The sequence below is a fragment of the Paramormyrops kingsleyae genome, chromosome 9, assembly GCF_048594095.1.
Source record: "Paramormyrops kingsleyae isolate MSU_618 chromosome 9, PKINGS_0.4, whole genome shotgun sequence".
NCBI classification, from domain to species: domain Eukaryota; kingdom Metazoa; phylum Chordata; class Actinopteri; order Osteoglossiformes; family Mormyridae; genus Paramormyrops; species Paramormyrops kingsleyae.
The window spans coordinates 34,668,744-34,690,383 of NC_132805.1; the positions used below are offsets into that span (position 1 = coordinate 34,668,744).

Here is a 21,640-nt window from a genome sequence, read left to right on the forward strand (position 1 = left end):
CCTGAGAGCTACGCTAATTGTTTCTTTACCTGCCTGTAGCAGAGAAAAACACTCCCTCTGTGTTTGTCATGAGTTATCTTACATGCAATTGTGTGAGTAAACAAAGCTGCTGGATACTAACAGTTTATTTCAAGTACTTAGCGAGCAGTTCTACCCAAAGAGCCCTGCTCAGTGTGTGGTTATACATCAGGGTGATACGTCTGCATACGGTTCATAGTTAGCATGAGGTTCAAATTAGCATTTTGCTCTTGTTAGCGGGCGGTTCTGATTAGCATTGCATCCAGTGTTAGCATGCCGTTCTGATCAGCGTAACGTTCTCTGTTTGCATGCGGTTCTGATTAGCATTGCGTTCGCTATTAGCATGCAGTTCTGATTTAGCGTCATGTTCTCGGTTACTGTGTGGTTCTGATTAGTGTTGGGTTCTCTATTAGTGTACGGTTTTGATTAGCATTAGGTTCTCTGTTAGCATGTGGTTCTGATTAGCATCACATCCTCAGCATGCTGTTCTAATTACCGCTGCGTTCTCTGTTAGTTTGCAGCTTTTATTAGCATTGGGTTCTCTGTTAGCATGCAGATCTGATTAGCGTTGCATTCTCTGTTAGCATGTGGTTTTGATTAGTATCAGGTTCTTTGTTAGCATGCAGTTCTGATTAGCATTGCGTCCTCTGTTAACATGCAGTTCTGATTAGCGTTGCGTTTTCTGTGAGCGTGAGAATTTGATTAGCACCGTTTTCTGTTAGTGTGTATTTCTGATTAGCATTGGGTTCTCTGTTAGCAAGTGTTTATGATTAGCAGTACCTCCTCTGTTAACGTGGTTCGTGTCGCATTCTCGGTTCTGATTAGCGTTGCATTTTCTGTTAGCATGCGGTTACACTTTAGCTTGAAGATGTGCTCTGCAGCCATCAGTATGTATGGGTGTTTTTTTTCCTCTGTTCTCAATATCCTAGACCATGTCACATGAAGTCATTTTACATGCCCCTCCCTGTCACAGGTACACAGCATCCTGCAAAGGGTCAGTCGGGGGGGGGGGGCGGGTGGCTCAAATCTAGGGTGTGCTGGACTCTGCGTGTTCCAGCAAGCTTTAGATGGCAGCACGGCCCTCCTGCGACCTCTTACAAAGTGGAATGATTCGGCGTTGCCGTGGTGAGCTAGACCCAGAGCTCCCCCGCCTCTTAATTGGCTGTCTGGGTAAATAATTGATTGGAACAAACGTGAAATGGATGAGGAGGTACAAGCGCCTTTCATCACTTACGCTCGGTCTGTCAGATTAGCAGAATCGCTCCTCTCCTTAATTAAAACCGCCGCCCGCTTCACGTGCTTCCTGCCTCCGTGGCAGTGTGTGTGTGTGTGTGTGTGTGTGTGTGTGTGTGGAGGACGGGGTGCTTGGGCCTGGCATACATGCATACGCTCTTTTTCTCTTTGCAGGAATTTGTGAGCAAACTCACACCAACATAGTTAGACATCTGACTGTGCGCAGTCCATGGCCATCACCTGTCTCCAATCCTGAAGAATATCGCTCAGGAATTTCAGGACATTTTCTTTGTCGATAGCTAGGGGGCGGGAGGGGGCTGTGAAGACAAGTTTTGGCTCGGTTAACGAGAGACATCGGTGGGTGGGGTTACTCTTCACCAGCCCCCCCCCCCAGGCCCCTCCTGATTGTGTACTCCTCCATACAGACATGATGAAGGGCTCTCCCACCCACCCATCTATTTCTCTTTCACTCCGATCAATTATTTAACCGGACAGCTAATTAAACATGCAGCCCCCCCCCCTCCACAGGTCCACATCAGACAACTCTCTCCTAGAATAATTGGTGCAATTAATTTGGCGCTGGGCACAAGATGACTATGTATTCTTATACTGCTTGACCTGCTCAACTCACACACTCAAAACACACACACACATCACTCACACACAACACACACACTCAAAACACACACACACATCACTCACACACAACACACACACTCAAAACACACACACACATCACTCACACACAACACACACACTCAAAACACACACACACATCACTCACACACAACACACACACAAAACACACACACACATCACTCACACACAACACACACACTCACAAAACACACACATCACTCACACACAACACACACACTCAAAACACACACACACATCACTCACACACAACACACACACAAAACACACACATCACTCACACACAACACACATACTCAAAACACACACACACACAACACACACAAAAACACACACACATCACTCACACACAACACACACACTCAAAACACACACACACAACACACACAAAAACACACACACACATCACTCACAACACACACACACATCACTCACACACACAACACACACACTCAAAACACACACACACATCACTCACACACACAACACACACTCAAAACACACACACACATCACACACAACACACACACTCAAAACACACACACACATCACTCACACACATACTCACAACACACACAACACACTCATACACTCTGCATGTGTACACAAAACACATATGCACATGAATGCACACACCCACCACAGAAACACACATACCTCACACACCACACAGACACCCTCATATCACGCACACACTGCCCACACACACACACACACACACACACACACAGGCCTCCATTAGCTCTGTATCCTTTAACATGCCCTGCAGTGTGAACTTAAACCACCATTTGAATAAATTAGTGCTTCCTATTCGATTTGGCAAGAGGAGGTTTAGTTGTAAGATTCCCCCCCTTTTTCTGCAATTACACTCCTTTTGTGCTTCCCATCCCACCCCCCAGCCAGACCTGCTCAATCTGCATTATTGGGGAGGGGGGGGGGGGCACTAATGATGGCAGAATTCCTGGGTACCTTCATGCCTTCAGACAGTCAGATCCTGGTCCCGCGGCGCCTTTGCCCCTCGCCTCACTCCGGCCTGGAGTCTCCCAGTTCCCTCTGCCTCTGATGCTCGGATTGACGGCAGCCTAACCCACCCACTGCCGGTGACTGGCAGGCTCGCAGTGGAAAGGCACCTCCGTGCGGCTTTGGCACAAAGAATCATTTCCAATTTACCACTCATCAAAAATGCTGTTGCAGTGGGGGGGTGGGATGGCTTTTCCACTTCAATTAGGGATATTTACTGTTACTGTACAGAGGCATGTTTCTGTAATGTGACAGGCTTCGCGGGCCGTGGGCTCTCGTCTGTCTGTTCACTTCTTTTTTCTCTTTTTAAAAAAGTGCCTTTGCTATCAACCGGATGGGAAGAGGGTTTACGGGAAGGATGAGCGACCGTGGAACCTTCCAGAAGCTTTCACGGCGGCTGTCCTCCAGCAGTGGGTATGCAGGAGGGGTACAGAAGCCAGGGGAGGAAGAGTCGGCTGTGTCCATCACGGTTACTGGTTTGAAACCTGTGCTGTGCAGGAGATTCACTGTTATTGATCAGCAAAGGGTAGCTCAGCATCTGGTGTGGCTTGGAGCACAGGAGGGGACAGGATCATCTGTGGATGTTAGGCATGTTATTTATACTTTAGTTCTGGAGTGTCTCAGAAGAAAGCCTGCCTACCTTCTAGGGTCGCTTCAGCATGCCTGTGCTCCTGGGACTGGGCATGTGCGTGTACCCAGTATGACTTTAGGTCTCACCTCATGTTTCGCTGTCGGGCCGTTTCCACGGCGCTCCCGTTGCAGGCACGTGAAGGTGTGATGATCACCTCCGGACGCCATGAGTACGCAGCTGGCGATGTGACGGGAAGCCTTAGCATATGTTCCCTGAGACTTGAGAGAATCACCATCTGCCAGTTGACGGCGGGGCCCTTGGGGGTGCCTGCTGACCCCGGGGTTTCCAGGCTGGCAGAGGGTCTTCTGAAGCATGGGCGCGCTCAGGAGGGGGCCCCCTGTCCCCCAGTAGGGAGCCCCTGAAAGGTGATGCCCACCTTGGGTTCGGGAGCCGCTGCATTTCTGGCTGGCCCAGCTGCTGAGGTAATAGCCTGACGTCTCCAGCTGTGGACAGTTCATTCACTGGAATGCATAGCAGACAGCAGAGGGAAGAATTTCATTCACGCTCTGCATTGACCGATAAACCTGCGCTCATAATCCTCCATCCATATCCTTTCTCATCATTTCTGTGCATTTGCTTTGGCAGACCCATCTCGGTCTGTGATCTTTGGTCTACATTTTTTCATCAGTGGCCTTTTTCAGCTGTTTTCTATGCCCGTGTCCTACAGCCTTTTGACAGACACCTTGCCTGGTGGCGGTTAGGGTTAGGAGGGTTAGGGTTAGGGTTAGGGTTAGGAGGGTTAGCAGGGTGACATTGCCCTCGGGGTCAGGTGGAGGTCTGCCTTGTGACGGGCTCCTGCAGGAGGAGCAGACCGCTGTGTGTTGCCCCGCATCCGGACCGTGGCAGTCGTATTCGGAACGGCATTCAGCCCGTCATATACTTCTCTGTGCCAGGCAGCAGGAACAATGTGATAAAAACCTGTTATTTTCACATTATGGGGGACCATTCAGTCCCCAGAAGGGGCAAGTTTATAAAAGTCTGTGACTGTAATCAGAAAACTAAAAATGTCTTATATTTTGTTTGGTTACTTTCGGCCGAGGTTTCGGCTGGGTAGGGTATGTGTTTGTCATCGTGCTGGTATTAATTTATTATTTCATATCAGTGTCAGACTGTCACTTCTGCATGCATGGATCTTTTAAAGGCGTGCCTTTAGATTAGGCTTTGGCAGCGTGGTGGTGCAGTGGTTAGCAGTCTGGGACCAGGGTTCTAGACTCTTACATCTGATTGGTGTGTGACTGTTCTCCCAAAGCTGTCGTTGGGCTTCCGCTGGGTTAGTGAGTTGGAGTTGCCAAATTGCCCGAACATGTGTATGAATGGTGTGTGTGTCTGTCTGTGTGTGTGTGTGTGTGTGTGTGTAGCTCAGTGTGTGTGTGTGTAGCTCTGTGTGTGTGTGTGTGTAGCTCTGTGTGTGTGTGTGTGTGTGTGTGTGTGTGTGCCCTGTGAGGGGTTGGCTCCCCATCCTGGGTTATTCCCTGTCTTGCTCCTATAGCTTCTGGGATTGGCTCTGGACCCCCGCAGCCCTGCATAAGGCAAGCGGATCGATGATTAGTTTGTGTTTTGGGTCTTTCCTCCTCCATTGACATTTCTCATTGCCGCGTTGCTCGAACCCCAGCCAGAGGTGGCATGTAAGAGCTCACTTGTCGTCACAGGTGTTTGGCCGAACCAGCCTGACCGAGACAGTCCCCGGCCCATAGCTACCTGGTGGCAGGGGTCTCAGTCTCCCTTTGGTCTGAGTGCCAGTGCTGTCACCAGGACGCCCCTCGCCTTAACGCCCCTCGCCTTAACGCCCCTCGCCTTAACGCCTCGCAGTGCTGTGACAGCTGTCTGTCAGCTCTCTCTTCTTTTCCGTCTTTGACGTGGATAAACCGAAATCCATCTTCTCCAGCATCATTCTTTGCTTTCATGTCTGAATTTCTAGCTTAGCTGCAGATTTAGAGGGACGGACGTGTCAGGGGTTAAGCCCCCTACAGGCAGGGCAGGGGACTGCGGGGGACGCTAGGGACCTTGTTAAAGAGGCACAGGGGAGCAGGGGGGGGGGCTCTCCGGGGGTGGTGGGCATTCAGGACTCTGGCTCAGTAATGATAATATAATGAAGGTGGGGGCTTCTCCAGGGGGCAGGAGGGACCCAAAGGAAAATTGGGAAAAAACAACTTTGGATAAAGAAACCACTTGTGTTTAGTGTGAGGTTGCACGTTCTCCCTGTTTTCAGGAGGAGGGGTTTCCCCAGGTACAGGAAAGTAGGCCGACTGGCTGCAGTGTGTGACTGCGGGCTCTGTGCTGGACTGGCTGCAGTGTGTGACTGCGGGCTCTGTGCTGGACTGGCTGCAGTGTGTGACTGCGGGCTCTGTGCTGGGCTGGCTGCAGTGTGTGACTGAGGGCTCTGTGCTGGACTGGCTGCAGTGTGTGACTGAGGGCTCTGTGCTGGACTGGCTGCAGTGTGTGACTGCGGGCTCTGTGCTGGACTGGCTGCAGTGTGTGACTGCGGGCTCTGTGCTGGACTGGCTGCAGTGTGTGACTGCGGGCTCTGTGCTGGACTGGCTGCAGTGTGTGACTGCGGGCTCTGTGCTGGACTGGCTGCAGTGTGTGACTGCGGGCTCTGTGCTGGACTGGCTGCAGTGTGTGACTGCGGGCTCTGTGCTGGACTGGCTGCAGTGTGTGACTGCGGGCTGTACCCTATGCTTCCTTGGGTAGCATCCAGTGTCTGCTGCATATCTGGTTCCTGAAGACTTAAAATCAAACAAAATCAGGGATGAGGTTAACGGGGGCAGCTGAAGGTCAGAGGTCACACAGCGTGGGTTCACCGCCTGTGCCGGGTAGCTAGGCTGATCTGGCTAAAGAGACATTCGGTTAGTTATGCCTGATAGTGGGATGAAAGCGCCACAGACGCAGAGAGGGTGCGATTCGACCTCCAGGTTTCGGCCTTAACTTCAGCTAAACAACCTGGCCGGAGCGATATCCCCCTTCGACCTCCTGTGATTGCTACGCCTGTAAAACTCATTGTATTCAAAATTCTAGTTGATAATCTAAGTCTAATTGCTTTTTTCCTACCTGTTCCACAGTTCGCTAGCTTTTTATATACAGTGCTAACGTTGCTTTGTTAGCTGTCACTTGGGTCTCAGCGGACAGCAGAAGGTCTTCTCTTGTAGCTGATGATCTTCACCGAGGTGCGAGACCCCTGGGACAGGCATATAATGGTCTCCCAGGGCTGCCGTGTGACCAGTTTCTCCAGTCTTAGTGACATATTGGTTGACCTTTCAGGTCAGCTAGAGCTGCAGTCTGGACCACATGGTGCCTGTTCTTCAGTCTGGACCACATGGTGCCTGTTCTTCGTGACTGTTTTTGTCCCTAACTCTGTGTGTTATACCGTGAGATACCTTCTCCTGCTGTCAGCACTGCTTTTGACAGTCAGAGGTGACCATGAAAACTCTGATATTTACCTCTGTCACTGATGTCCATGTACACAGTGATTCTTCCTGCCCTGTCCTGTGAGAAGGTTCTAGACCTGCGCCAGCACTTTCCCAACTGCTCTGTTTTTGGTGTGTTGTTAATTCTTTTGGCCGGCATTTTCTATTTCCTGATGATTTGTTGGGATGTGCAATTTGATCTGGCCTTTAACAGCCTTTTGGAGATGGTAAGACAATATCCATATCTTGCTTTTTTGAAAAGTCAGAGGAGGGGCACAGGGGATTCCTCAAGGATCTGTGGACCCATGGGGAGGCACGGGGCAGGATGGCAAGGCACAGGATGGCAGGGGGAGGCACAGAGTAGGATGGGCAGGCATGGGGCAGGATGGCAAGGCACAGGGTGGCAGGGGGAGGCACAGGGTGGCAGGGGGAGGCATGGGGCAGGACCGGGAGGCACAGAGCAGGATGGTGAGGCACAGGGCAGGATGGTGAGGCACAGGATGCCAGGGGGAGGCATGGGGCAGCACCGGGAGGCACGGAGCAGGATGATGAGGCACGGGGCAGGATGGTGTGGCACAGGATGGCAGGGGGAGGCATGGGGCAGCACCGGGAGGCACGGAGCAGGATGGTGAGGCACGGGGCAGGATGGCAAGGCACAGGGTGGCAGGGGGAGGCACAGGGTGGCAGGGGGAGGCACGGAGCAGGATGGACAGGCACGGGGCAGGATGGGCAGGCATGGGGCGGCAAGGGGCATGAGAAGGAACAGGGTTGGAGCAGCTCTCAGTCACAGAAAGAGGAAGCTGATGTTTTCACGCTGGGGTGCCACCCTGCTGTGTTACCTTACGCTCGTAAAAAAATGCAGCTGTGTAAATATACAAAAGGGAAGATGGATAAACCCTGTGTCTCACAACTGAGAGAGAAGAGAGCAGCAATGGGTCAGAAAATCATCCTGCCCTCTATTGTAAGAGGCAGAGTACTGCGGCGAAAAAGGCTGGTTAATGGCTGTGGAGAGCGTGCAAGTCACTTCGAACCGCTATTTACTGCCGCTCCCTTCCTCCATAAGTGATGGGTTATTCTTGATATAAATGCTGTTTTAGTCCAGCACTTTGTCTCAGAGTGCATAGGTCAAGTGTGGCTGTGGTCAGTCATCCTCCAGCAGAATGAGCGAGGAGGGAGAGGAGGGGCACTAGGACCCCTCAGGCATCAGGCTGCACGTGCTGCACCGATCGCCAGTCGGCCTGAACCTCGAACATGTGTGGGGTGTGAAGAGTCGAGTGGCATGTGGGGTGGGGGTCTGGTGGGGGCAAGGGGCAAGCCACAACAGATCGATGTGTTAGTCTGTGGTCAGACTGTGTGGGTGTGTGTGGGTGGGGGCATTTCAGAGCAGCCTTGGAGTGGGTGGGCTTCAGTCGTGATGATGGGGGAGCGACGTTCAGAGTAGCTGGGGGGTTGTGGGGGTGACCACCTCAGCCCCCACACAGCACGAGCAGTTAGTCGTGCGGCATCACTGCTCTAAACACCCAAATGCCATTTGCTTGGCTGAGTTTACTGGGCTTTGTGTGTGCGTGTTTTTAAAATAATTTACTTACAAGAATATAAATGCAGCAGTACTTCTGAAATCCAATGCACACTTGACAGGTAATTCCAGTAAAAGACCAGGGACTGGCTGGCCCACCATATCACCACGGCAATGTGATTTAGAAGCTGGAACACAGTTAGATGAACAAAGTAGATTCCCCTCTGAGGTAAATGAAAATAAAAAGTCTCATTGCGCTGAATCCATGTTTCAGGTGGGACCCGTTTGCGTGTTACACACGAGGTGTCTTCTCCTCACAGACCACCCTCTCTCTGCCCTGCTTATGTCTCTGTAACATGCTGTTTAAATGTTGATCCTTACACAGTTAAATGAAGATTTATTTTACTACAATTTAAGTGCAAAGAGCTATACCCGGTCTGACAGGCCTGAAATGCTCCCCCTCTCTGTAACTGAACTCTCCCAGTATGTCCTGTGTCTCTGTAATAGTCCTACTCATTATCTCATGTAGACACATTCCCTTATTTGTAACAGCTCCTCCCATTGTCTATTGTAACCAGCACCTCCCCCCCTTTCAAATTACCCCCTCACAGTATCTCTTTTAGCCGCTCCCTCTTCATAACCAGTATCTCCTTGTAGCCATGCCCACTCGCTGTGATAGAGTGTGTGTATATACTCTGACAGCTGCATGAAAGTGTGACATATGGTTTCCTGCATTCTGTCGTCTTTATCACAATTGCTTGCCATCAGATTATGTACAAATTATATCAGGTATCTGCAGCCCAGTTTGGAGCTTACACAACGCTACTCTGTCCCAGTTTGCTCGTGGTTCGGCTTCGCCCAGGCATTTTCTCCATCATGGCCAGTCTGTACGGCACCTGCCCTCCTTTTGAGCCTTTTACGTTGGCTTTGGCTTGCATAGGTTCTGCTGCTTATAATAAGCTAACAAATGTCTCCCATCTTAGTCTCGCGGAACCAGAGAGTTGGGGGGTGAGGAGTTAAACGTTTAAATGCATGAATAAGAGAGACAAATTGGGACAGGCTCACCCCCCGGGCTCACTCGAGTTTCCATGACAATCACACCACTTTTGAGGCCACATCTCAGCAGAGGGGAACCCTCCCGTGGGGGTTTTCCCTTCGCGGCGCGAGTCCGGCGGAGCACGGGAGGCACGCGGGTGAGGGTGAGGGGCGGCAGAGCATAGCCCGGACACACGGAGCTGCCTTGGTGAATTCTGGGAGTGTTTATTTAATGACTGAAGCTGTTCAAGAGAGACGTGTGGCTAAGAACCATTTCCATTACTGATAAGACACCATTTTGGGGATTTTATGCTTAATAAAGGAAAGCGGAGGACATCTTGGTGTCACTGCCGTATGTGAATGGACAGGGCACCCCCAGCCTCGTCATGTGACCTAGAGTATCACGGCTGGGGAAGGAAGGGGGAGGCAGCGGCCCCCCCGCCCTGATGTGTTCAGTGCCAAGGCTGTGAGCCCCCCAGCAGCCCGGTATCGCGTACCTGAGGTTTGAGAGCTGTGTCCAGGCTCTGGTGCCCCGCCCCCCCCCCCCCCCCCCCCCCCCGGGAGGCGGAGGAGTGGCTTATGCAACACGCCTATGGCTTCTTGGCAGTGCGAGGGGGACACATCAATCAGTCCATCTGGCCAGGATCACAAGGCGAGTCCAGTATCGCTAAATATTTACACTGTCAGATACACAGAGACGCGGAGATGAAACGAGGCCCTGGTCAGGAATTCTCCTGCCTGTCAGCCTGGAGATGGAGATTAGGGCCAAACCTCCCACAGCGGCAGCTTGACTGCCCAGGAAACACTATATTTAGCCAAAGGCGAGTGATAAATACGCTCATATTGCCTCGACTTGGTAAATAGAGAGTAAATATTACGGGGATGATCTGGGGGTAATATAAACAGATCGGCTGCGGAGCGCGTCTTAGCAAGGTAAGTCTGAGGACATCTGATGAACCCTGATTCCTTTAAGCTTCTGATTTATGCCCCCCCCCCCCCCCCCCCCCGCGTCCAGCGCGGCCCGACTTGACAGCCGCATGTTAACAGCCAAGTGTTTTATTTGCACCTCTCAGGGAGCACAGCGCTCGCTCGAGGTGAGCCGGGGTTCAGGACAGACAGCGTTTACGGTGCCTTTTATGATCCCCCACCCCCCACCCCCCTCCCAGTGACGTCACATGCAGACAAAGAGGACCTCAGGACACCGTGGTCAGAACGTGTTTACCTGTGGAGCCTAGGCTAATGCACTCACTAAATACGGAGGCCGTCTTTGGAGGGGGTGGGGCCGGAGCATTCGGCTGAGCCCCCCCCCCCTAAACGAGCTGGACCCTCTATGGCCTCCTCATCCCATAAGGCCAGAAATACCACAACAGGAACAAAAAAAACAAACTTTTTTTGGTTAATTACACCAGATAATTACTTTTTGATTAATAATTAGCATTGCTTTTCCTAACTAAATTTTCATAATTAATCAACAAATCAGGAGAGAGAGAGCGAGTGTGGGAGAGAGGGAGGAGCAGTGTTAATTAAGCTCAAAACTAAACCTGACCGGTTAATTCGTACCAGGATGTGACATGGCTAATTTGCTGAAGTAATCAAAGCAGAGCCTCGGGGGATTCGATTGACGGGTTTATGAACGAGTGAGTGCAGCTCCTCCACAGCCACTGCCCCGCCCCTCTGCTCAGCCAGCAGCAAAACGGAAAGACAGATAGATTAATGCATGGGGGGGAGGGGGGGTGTAACCCCCCCGCTAATCAAAACCAGCCAATACAACCACCTAGACCCCCTTAAATGGGTGGAGACCTCAAACCCCCCGTCTCCTCAAGATTTAATTGTGAGAAACACTGATTCTCTCCGCATCCGGTGAGGTGGGTGATGTTCTGCTTCCTGTGGGGTTTGACAGCTAATATCTGATTGGCCAGGTGAGCAGTTAGTGAAAGAGGGGGTGTGTACAGACCGAGGCCTTGTGCAAGGCGTCTGTCTTCTGCTCATTTTTCTCGCTCGATGATGGTTTCTGTCCTGCATGTGCATACATACATCGTATTCCAGTTGGACTTGTGATATTTTCAACTTAGGATGTGTTCTTCAGAACGTGAGCCCATTCGAGGAGCATCTGTGTTTATTTATGCATAGATGGTTTACGGTTTGGGGATTCATACTGTTTAATATATGTTCTGTTCTGTAAAGTGATATATAGTGAAATGTGTACACAAAGAAGACGGTCATTCTGAAGGGTTCATATCAGGTAGGGTTGAAGTTTATGACACATGGGCCATATTCTAGAAATGTCTCAGTTTTGGGGCAGTTGATGTAGTGGGGAATAAAGCCCTTGTCTAATGACCTTGGTACCTAATACCCTGTGGAGGTACGCAAGGCTGTGATTCAGGGATACTCTCTCGCACAGTGAGCATTTGTCAATGAATCAGCAACAACGTTGTGAAACAGTAACTAATTTTGTGGGCACAAACGTTTGAAAGGATTCTAAATTGATTTCTCTTCAATCAGACGGGCAGATCCAAGCGTGACGTGTGATGCGGTCAAAGCTTCTCCGAGGGGGACTGCATCACGATGCCGTGTGTCAGCGTGCATGCTCACGCTCAGGAACGGCGAGTTAATATGTGAAACCCCCACCCCCCCAGCGCGTGAGCCAGTAACTGAGTCCACTAAAACCACTACAAGCCATCATTCTCCACTTTCCCTGTCTTTAAAAGACTGATTACAGAAACATGGCTTGTCCTCTTCCTGTAGGAATGTGTGTTATTCCTGATTGATCTTGACTTAACTCTTGATAATTTATTGACAAATTGATATATTTTGATAAATACCAATTGATAAGTACCGGCATGTGTGGTTTTACTTGAAGTTGTCTCTGGCTGTCTGTCCCGGAGTCAGCGGGGTGATAATCCCACAGAGTAATCATCCCATGACAATCCCGTGAAGGCGGGAGCGGCTCTGTGAGTCTGTGTAGGGACTGAGCTGAGCTCCGCGTGCGAGATCCGTCATCAGCGATGACACTTCTGCAGCATGCCACTCCCCTCATTCTTTGGGGCTGAAGGTCCTGGGATGGGGACCAAGAGAAAAGCCCAAGGTGTGATTCTGTGCTTCCAGGCGAACGTGGAGCTGGTGCTCCTGCCCTGAGAGAGAGAGAGAGGTGCGTGTACGTCACGTGAACCCCTGAAGAGCTGCTCTGTAGGTTATAGTAACATGGTTCTTATAAATACACTCTGTTTAATTATCATTATTATTTATAACATTATACTCCATGATCCGCATCATAAGAGTCTTGGTGGACCACGTGAGGTGTTCTGAAGGCTTCGCAGAGAAGCGTCCATGGGATTGCTTAGCAATGGCGCTCCTTTAATGAGGCGACCATAGCGAGTCCTGCGAGTGCCCCTATTAAACGCCATCATCGTACTTTGCAAGGCTCATTCAAGTGTCGTCAGCTACCAGCTAAGGGAAGCGAAGGGATCAGGAATTTTATTGTAATTGTGCAGGTGTGGGTCTATGTTTACTGCCCTTCTCCTGGGTGTGCTGCCCCGGTCAGACCCCCTTCAGCCCCCTTGAGCATTACGAACCATCACTGCTTCTGTCCACTTTCGCTCTCATTAACAGTTAAGAATATGAGGAGAGCTGTCAAAAATGTAAAACTGTGGAATGGGCTGTTGTCAGGCCCACTACCTCTTGGGCTTCATCACTCATTAAAGGTGCCGTCCGTGGCCATTGTCCCTCTCGTCTGGCCTATTTTGTGATACGGAGGCCACCGATCAACCCAAGTGTGACAGCTGAACCGACAGGGCGGCATGTTCTCCCATCTCTCCTGTCTCCTTTTTTAACCAAAAAAAAAAGCTGTTGGTTGAATTTGCATTCAAATGAGCCTGAAGCAACAGTGTGCGTATTAATTTAGTGGGTCAAATGTCACTAGCAAAAAAAGGGGTTTTCAGCTAAAATGTCATCTTCTCTTGACTTCCAGAAGTGTCAAGAATCAGTAAACAGGTCAGGACTTTGGTGAAGGACTTGTTGATGGAGGGAGGGGCTGGATATCAACTTCATGTGGTAGATTCCTTAATAAACCTCAGGTTTTCAGAGGACCTGTGATTTTAACAATGATGGACTTTTCTTCCTCATATAGAACAACATATGGTCCTTCAAAATGGCGCCAGGCAGGGCTTGGTGGACCTTAGCGATGGTGTCCTGGTGCTTGGCTTTGCACGTTCGTTTTGAGAGTCTTGTACAATGCAGCATTTGTAAAAGGCTGTTTAGCTAACGCTCGGGTGCGGATCATTCATTGGAAGCTGGCTCCTTCAGTGGCTCCTTCAGTGGCTCCTTCAGTGGCTCCTTGATGCTTGGATTCTTGTGATATATTATCTGCCTTGTTTTTGGACAAAGTGTTTGCTATATAAATGAATGCAAATGCATGCTAGCTGTGGTCCTTCATGGAGCTTCCTAAGAGCAGAAACCTGAGAGCATGAACTGGGGTGAAACACTGAAGGTGTGGAGCTTATCTAAGGAGCATGAGGCGCAGGAGGAGGTCTGACTGTGTCTGAGCAGTGCTGGGGAATGATTGAAATCAGCTGGTAGCCTTGTGGGATTCCAAGCCCCCTTTTCTCACTGACTCCAGATCAGTGAAGTAGATGGATAAAGAGCAGGAACCGTGGCTATGTTTGCTGGCGCAGTGCTGCTCGTCAGGGAAGGGAGAGATGGCTTTTGTGGGGTGAACTCAGTTTCTAGCGCTGAGAGACGTTTGGGTTGTTTGCAACGAATATGCAGTGAATGCCACGCCCCCCCCCCCGCCCCCCCAATCTGTGATGTCATCAGAGGGAGAGCAGATCTATGTTTCCCCATGACACCGAATTGCCGGGAGCTGAAGATCTGAGGAGCGACGAGGTTCCCGTCAAGAGCTCCTTGTGCTCCAGCTCTTTGTCAACGACTAATCTCATTAAGCTCACCTAATACTAAAAGAATACAAAACAAAGCCAAACAAAGCAAGCAAACAAATAAGCAAACGCAAAACAAACATGACATTTAAGTGTACAATCCCCTCGGTGCGGTGATCAGCCTTTGATAGTCAGGGAAACGGGCTTATGTGGTATGATGCTCATACATTAGGGATCATAACACAGCGCCTACCCCCATAGACACACACACACACACACACACCCCTCAGGGCGGGGCAAACATGGCTGACACCTCACTGCCCCTCACCATGTCAGAAAGCTTTATCTGCTATATGAAGTATGACAATCTGATTTCCTTCTGACCCCCAACTCCATAGATGTAATGTGACCTTTCCTGTGGTATCTGTTCACTTTCTGTTCCTCAGCAGATTCCCTGAATTTTTATCATTTTATTTACTTTATTTTTTGAGGAGCAGAGCTGTCTGCTGAATTTTAGCTTGAGCCTTAAATATCTTGACAGTCACGATGAAGCTCTTTAAGTCACCCCCCCCCCCACCCTCCCGCCTTCTTCACACAAAGCAGGTTCTACTAAACAGCCTGCCTGTCTACCCCCCCGCCCACCCCCCTCGCTCCTCACACATACACGTGATCTGTGAGACCGGGCCTGCCAGTGCGGTGGGTAAATTTGGTACATTGTACGACTTTTAGACTGTTTATCTGCTGGGGAATTAAATAATATCTGTATATGTGCATATCACACCAGGATGGTGTTAATCTAGTTGTGTATGTGGTGTGGTGCAGAGAGTGATATTTATACGGCAGATGCATCTGTGTTCTGTAATGTTAAATGTAAACCTTAGTATCAAAATCATCACCCTGGTTCAGCCAGTCTCAGTGCTCCACACATCCTCCAGATTCGGCTACTCTCAGTGCCCCGCCCATTGCACAGGCTCAGCCAGTCTCAGTCCTCCTCCCGTCCCCCAGGCCCAGCCAGTCTCAGTGCCCCACCCATCCCTCAGGCCCAGCCAGTTTCAGTGCCCCGCCCATTGCACAGGCTCAGCCAGTCTCAGTCCTCCGCCCGTCCCCCAGGCCCAGCCAGTCTCAGTGCCCCGCCCATCCCTCAGGCCCAGCCAGTTTCAGTGCCCCGCCCATTGCACAGGCTCAGCCAGTCTCAGTGCCCCGCCCATCCCCCAGGCCCAGCCAGTCTCAGTGCCCCACCCATCCCTCAGGCCCAGCCAGTCTCAGTGCTCCACCCATTCCATTGAAATATTGCCCCAATAAAAGGTAACTGCTCCAATCGAACTGTAAAGATTGACGGCGCTCAGTGTCTCTCCCAATACCCAGACTCAGCCAGTATCAATGCCCCGCTCTGCCATTCTGCGGTATGAACCACTGACATCACCATCTTGGCTGTATTCAGTCTGAGGGGAAACAATGAAGGCATATTTCAGCACCATCAGATGCTTGCCAGCTATTTCGACCAGCCCTATCCCCAGTGGAAACACTGTGATGAGGAACAATGACTTTAATGCACAGGAATGTGTGTTCATCTCCATGTACACTGCTCTTACATCCTAATTAACAGGTTTGAGTGTATTTTCTGCGTTCTGTCGACTTCCCTCGCCTGTTTGCTGGTTTCATGGCACCAGATGACTCACTAGTCACTCGCACACGCACACAAACACCTGCATCTTCAGAAACGTCGACATTTCAAAATAAAAATTCGCGGGGACCGGCGCTGAAAGCCTGGCCTTCCTAACCACGCAAGGCTCCACTCCTCGAGGAGCGGCGGACTTGGACGTGATTGGTCGTCCCCGATGACATCACCCCCACTTGTGAGGACTTCATTGGGAGGGGAAAACTCACATTTCCTGTATTTCCCGTGACCCGCAGGTTTTATAGATGAAGTGTGAAAACTGGACAGAAGAGATGTGGGAGGACAGCGAGGACCAGAAAAGCAGCAGAATCCAGTCCTTAAAATACATCTTAGGCTGAAGAGTCCCATGCACTTCACTGCACACACTCACATAATAAGCGCAGACTAACATCCCGAAATTTGACAGCAGCCTAAATCAAGATGCTCCTTGGATCTGCGGAACGGGGAAGTAGGACACGTTTTACATATTGTTACTAACTAAGTGACAGAGGGACCCGAATAGGTTTCGGGGGAAAAAAACAGAATAATTTTATTCATGGCGGCACGACGCCCACCGGCCGCGCCTACCGCATCTGATCGTTTGCAAACATTTTAATCTGAACGTCGCTCCTCTTTTCATTCATTTGCTATTTATTCTCAGGGCGTCAAGAGCCGGTGTTAATCGGAACGGGGGCATGAGCTGAAGCGAGGCAGGGATGGAGATGCAGGGAACGTGACGCGGTGCAGAGCCCGTAAATCTGAGCGCTTCCTCACACAATAAAACCTAAATGGCATTTAAATCTTGCAGGATTTACTATCGCCACGTGTGGCCGTGCCAGTCCCGCCTCGTCCCGGCACCTAATAGGGTTAGAATGCTTTAATGTGGCAGACGAGCTCCGCCCACCTTGCATGGCCCCTGGTCCGCCCCCGACAGCCGTCCCGAACGACACATATTTCTATGTGATATTCATTAAGGCACGGACAGCGCAGTGAATCTTTACGGTTCGATTGGAGCCGTTACCTTTTATTGGGGCAGTATTTCAACATCATCCGGGACAGCACTTGAAGTTATTAAGTTTCTGAATAAAATGGGGGCTGGGGGGGGGCGGGATATAAAGTCAGAGCAAGTGAGTCAGAAAGAGAAGAAAAATGATTATGGTAATAAGGTGTTACTGGCGAGACTGTGCCTGTGTTTGTGCTCTGGGAGCACCGGGGTGGGTCTGGCCCCGGGCTGGGAGGGATTGTCTGACAGACCCCCCTGTCTGTAGGAAATCAGGACAGTGAGTGGGTCTATGTGGTGGGATGCTGGATCTACCGGGATGTCTTTCTGATCAGCAAAGAAAGGGTCTCCAACACAGAACCGCTGACAACTGAGACCTGCTTTCAAAGTCTGTCTTCTGATGTATGTCGTGGATGTCGGGGAGGCAGCCATTGTCCACTGTCCTGGTTCTCATGTCTGTGGTGCTGATGTGTCGGTTTGTCTGTGCGCCTCTTTCAGGAATCGTGTCCAAGTCCTTTGAGTGCCGCCTGAAGGGTCAGGGCGCCACCTTTGTGGAGACTGAGACGGCGTTTGCAGCAGACGAGGCCTCCCAGGGTACCCGGCACGTGGGGGTCGCCCGAGCGGGCGAGGAGGCGGGTGCCGTGCAGCAGGTCATCATAATCCAGGGCTACGGGGGCGAGCTGGCCGTGGACAGCTCCCTGGAGGAGTCCGCCGCTGCTGCCTTGCAGACGCTGGCCGAGGTGCTGCACATCACCGAGGACGGGCAGGTCATCACCGGGGGCACCACTGCCGCAGCGTCCGGGCACCACCATGGCACCGCTGCCACCCAGTACGTGCTGGTGGAGTCTGGGGAGTCGGAGCTCGCGGAGGGGGCGGCCACCTCCACGTCGCCCAGCACTCTGGATGCGCTGCTCTGTGCCGTTACTGAGCTGGGCGGGGCCGAGCAGCGAGGGGGTGGAGCCCAACCGGAGGTCAGCCCTAAGGACGACAAAGATTACGAGAGCAGGCCGGCAACGGGCGGAGAGGAGCATTCTGAGGAGGTGGAACAGCAGACCGCGGTGGAGGTTTACGGCGAGGTGCTGGAGGAGCAGACCGGTGAGCCCGTGGAGGTGGTGACCCAGGTAGTGGGGTCCGCCGTGGGGGTGCCGGGCCCCCAGGACGTCGTGCAGGAGGTGCTGCAGTTTGCCGCGACCCAGCTGATGATGAAGGAGGGGCTGACGCAGGTCATCGTCAACGACCAGGGCACCCACTTCATCGTAACCGAGCTAGAGGACGGTGCACTGCAGGTGGAGGGTGCTGTCTACGGTACCGGTGCTGAGGCCGCCCCTGTCGAAAGCGTGGTGGTATATTCCAACTCCACCTCGCAGGACACCATCATGGAGGAGTGAGGGGAAGGATAGAGGGGCATTCAATCCTGCTGTCTGCTCGTTTTGCCGTGCTGTGTGTTGAATCGTTTCTTTTTTTTTTAAAAACAAATACTTCTACCAATAATAACTCAGGATGATGTCAATTTCTGTGGTACTGCAGTCTACAGTTACAACAATTACACAAGGAAATGAGCATGATTACAAAGAAAGCGTTCAGAAGCTGGAAGAGGATTACAGATGCAGTGCAGCGAGATATGTGATCTGCACATGGACCTTCCGTGTGCTGTCAGCTGTCCAGCTGTGTACAACCATTTTTGCTTTGGTTTTTTATTACAGCTGTTGGCTAAGAACAGTCATTTTCCACAGCGTGTTTTGCAGGAAATGACATAGGCTCTCTCTTCAAAAAGCTGTCAGATGTTTGCATATTCGTTTATTTGTTGCTTGGTTTTGATTCGTTTGGTGTATTTTTTTTCCCCCCCTTCCTAGGATTTATCAGGAAAAAGGGCCACTAATGGTCCGCTTTCACCCACAATGCACTTCTGCACCACACCACAAGTAAGGAAGCAAAACACTTTGTGTTTGTCCTTCTGGACTGTGGTCGGGTTTTTTTTTGAGAAGAGGTGCAAAGCAGTGTGTTTTTTAAAAGTCCATCGGGAATTTCTGTAGTTTAGGGTGTCAGAGCAGATGCATCCAGGTTTGTACATAGCATTGAAGGAGTTAAACTGCTTGACCCCCCCCCCCCCCCCCGTTACCAAGGAAAGGGGTGCTAATGGCTAAGGGGCAAAGCTCGTCCCTCTATTCAGAAATAAAGCGCTGATGATCCATGACCTTCTTCTCCGTTCATTTTTGCCCTGGTGCCCATGTTTCCAGCAGGCTCTCTGCTGTCCAGATGCTGGGGTATCAGAAGCGGGGAGGGGAACAGGCTCAAGTCAAACATCTGGTTCTCCTTGGGTCCATTTGCCAGTGTGTTAATTCTTTTTGGTTCCTCTTGGGTTGTAGTGTAGTGGTTCTGTGTGGGTCAGATTCAGAGTACCTGTCACCAGGGATCATGATCCTTTTGGGGGCCCCCGGACACCGGCCCCCACTGGTTCGGTCCATAATCCAGCCATGCCTGTGTAATATGCATGTTGAGGGTTACGGTTATACGTAAGTACTTGGAATTAAAAATGGAACAAACCTAAAAGCTACTTACCCACAATCCTTAGCTGCATTCCACCTGTGAGGCAGGGCTAATAAACTCTATAAAACTGATAAAACTCCATAAAAGTTCAATAGATGTTTTACGGTTGGAAATGAATTTGTTAAGAACCTTGTAGTTAATCAACATGGGTGGACTGATGAGATCACTTTTTTTGTTTTATTGTTAAATATCAGATTATGGTTGCATTTGATTGTATTTTTTAAATACAGCTCGAAATAGTAGGTGAGAAATGCACTGTGTTGCATTGACCATACTGTGCCGTGAGTGCATGTCGGAGACACTGTACTGGCGTGATCCTTTATTGTGCGTGCGGTCAGAATCGGCCAATAGCAGCACGGAGTCGGGAAGCGGCCATCTGTCACCAAAAGCACACCTTGAGCTCCGACCAAAACCGCATTCCTGCATGAAAAAAAGAATTGTCCAGCACTGGGAGCCTCTGTCCCCCCCCCCCCCCCCCCCCCCGGGGCTTTCAGTCGCACAATGAGCGCTGGCGGCACAAAGGCGCGCGGTCACATGACCGCCGCGCGCTGCAGGCCCAGCAGCAGGAGCCAGCGAATGCATGCTGGCACTGTGTGCTGGATTACAATCCCTCACATGAATGGAGGCCGGAGGAGGGAGAGGGCCTCTACTGAAATCCCCTTTTTTTCACGCCGTAATGGTAGCCTGTAATTTTCGACGCCAAATCCCCATCCGTCCCTGACAGCCAATCTGTTTCATCTGGCTGTGAAACGCTACCTATTCCCTGCATCACCCTCCCCCCCCCACCCCAGAAACCCCCTCATCTCCTGCCCGCTGTCCTCCCTCCACCCCTCCACACTCACTCACACCCTCCCTGAAACTGTCATTTACTGTGATCAAAATAATAGGGTGTACCCCTGCCATGTGCCCTCGCTGACTGGGACAGACTCCAGCACCCCCCCCCCCCATCCCTGACCATGATAAGTGGTTAAGAGATGGATGGATGGATGCATGGATGGATGGATGGAAAATAATAACACAGAGTACCATGGAACACAGTATGTATGTGTGTGTGTGCGTGGGAGGGTGGGGGGGGTGGCGTGTCTTTGTGTGGACCTTGGTGTGTGTGTGTGAGCGTGTCTGTGTTTCGGTATAGGTGTGTGTCTCCGTCCATGTATCTGTGACCGGTGTGTGCGTGTTTCTGTACGTGTGTGTGTGTGAGTGGAAGAGAGAAACATTCTAGGCATGTGTGAGGTTCTAGGTGTGTGTGAGAGAGGTTCTAGGTATGTGTGTTTGTGAGTTAAGGTGTGAGTGAGAGGTTCTAGGCGTGTGTGTGCGTGTGTAGCTGCTTGCCTGCATGCCTTTCCATGTAGCTGTGTGTGCGTGAGTGAGCATGCGGCGCGTGTGTCCGCCCATGTTGTTTCTGAATCACTTCCTAATCAGAGATGGGGGGGGGGGGGCTGCGTTATTAGCCACAGCAGGCAACCCGGCTGACATGTGAGGGGAAAAAATTAGCAGCTGCCGCCATCGTCTGATGAGTTAATTTCCTGACAGGCCTGGCACCGGTGAGAGTCTCGGGGCACAGACACGGCTGATGGAAACCTGGAACGGGTCTGTACCCAGAGAGGATGCTGGGAATCAGGAGGCAGCAGGGGGAAAGGCAGAGAACCACCCCTACCCCCACCCCCCCAGATTACCAGCAGTGTAATAAGGCCTTGGTGGGAGTCATAACCCCTCCCACTACTATTTACCGCGCTCTGATGTGCAGCTTTTACTTCACTCCTGGGAGATTTTACAGCTGGACCAGCAGGTGGCAAACTACTTAAGGAACTGGGCTTGTGACCAACAGTGTTCATGGTTTAGGTGTCTGGGAGGGCTTGCTGTGGTGCCCTTAAACGCGAGCGTAACTGAGGGGTAAAAGCACCTCTGCATATCCCAAAACCACCGTCTCTGGAAGATAACGGACAGGATCGCCTCACAGCCCTGTACTCCAGCCTGATCCAACTCATCACCCTTACCGAACTCGCCCTGTTCTTTTCCAAGGGATTGAGAGTTGGAAAATCTGTCTGGTC

At 51.1% G+C, this 21,640-nt stretch overlaps 1 protein-coding gene across 2 annotated transcripts in view; it reads left to right on the forward strand.

Annotated features, from left to right (window-relative positions):
- znf407 (zinc finger protein 407) overlaps nucleotides 1-19,236 on the forward strand; it is a 104,239-nt gene extending 85,003 nt beyond the window's left edge. For both annotated transcript variants that reach the window (XM_023812614.2, XM_023812623.2), the window contains exon 9: nucleotides 17,541-19,236. In XM_023812614.2, the coding sequence (XP_023668382.2) occupies nucleotides 17,541-18,430 (890 nt within the window). In that variant the 3' untranslated portion in view covers nucleotides 18,431-19,236. The remainder of the gene's footprint in view (nucleotides 1-17,540) is intronic.
- Nucleotides 19,237-21,640: the final 2,404 nt, after the last annotated feature.